General features: G+C 26.5%; 1 protein-coding gene across 1 annotated transcript in view; it reads left to right on the plus strand.

Moving 5' to 3' along the window:
• Positions 1–861, plus strand: part of LOC107674555 (secretory phospholipase A2 receptor-like) — a 48,080-nt gene that overhangs the window by 40,500 nt on the left and 6,719 nt on the right. Inside the window, exon 27 of the mRNA XM_016468558.1 lies at positions 310–432. Coding sequence (XP_016324044.1) covers positions 310–432 — 123 coding nt within the window. The remainder of the gene's footprint in view (positions 1–309; positions 433–861) is intronic.

The raw sequence follows: 861 nt of genomic DNA on the forward strand, positions 1-861 counted from the left end.
TCTGTCTTTGGATTCATTTTATCAATTGCACATTGTTGAAAACTGACTAATATCGTTGTTTGTCCTCCCACAGAAAGCATTGCTTTCTCCTATGAAGTGGTATGTCCTGAGACCTGGGTGAAGTTTCGTGGGAGCTGCTATTATTTTGAAACAGTTATATTAAAGATGACCCTGGAGGAAGCGAGAAATCACTGTAAAAAGAAGGGTACAGCACTTTAAATTAGTTTGGATCGAGAGCTCCACCTAGTGGTGGCTTTGATCATCTTTGGTTATATTTGTATAATTTAGCAAGATTATTTCCTTTCTCAGGAAATTTTTCAGATGTTCTTACAGTTCAAGATGATGAGGAGAGCCGGTTCTTCCTTAAAGAGATGTCACCTCATTACCGCGGCCCTCAGAATTTGTGGCTAGGAATTTTATACGACACTGACAGTAAGAGCTGTGATGTTAAATATTGATCATTCAATTGATATTCATTTATATTATAAATGTATTGGTGTTATAAATGATATATAAATACATATATTTATGTTATTTATCTTAAAAAATATATTCGTAATTTTTATTATATTTAACTTAATCTTGTATGTGAAAAATGAAAATGAGATATAAAAATATGTATGTATAAATTGTTTATATATTTTATTTATTTTATTTAATTTTATATTTAATATTTATACATATATACATTCTTTATTTTGAAGTTGTATTAAAATATATTAAAATATTTAAATTTAAATGAATTTTGAATATTTATATTATTTATCATATTTGTTTTTTTTTTAATTTATATTATACTTATTTAAAGTTTTATGAGAAAAATGAAAATGTCCTTATGCATCTATACATATAGTGGGTATA

Source organism: Sinocyclocheilus anshuiensis, unplaced genomic scaffold (assembly GCF_001515605.1).
Source record: "Sinocyclocheilus anshuiensis isolate Anshui unplaced genomic scaffold, SAMN03320099.WGS_v1.1 scaffold572, whole genome shotgun sequence".
NCBI classification, from domain to species: domain Eukaryota; kingdom Metazoa; phylum Chordata; class Actinopteri; order Cypriniformes; family Cyprinidae; genus Sinocyclocheilus; species Sinocyclocheilus anshuiensis.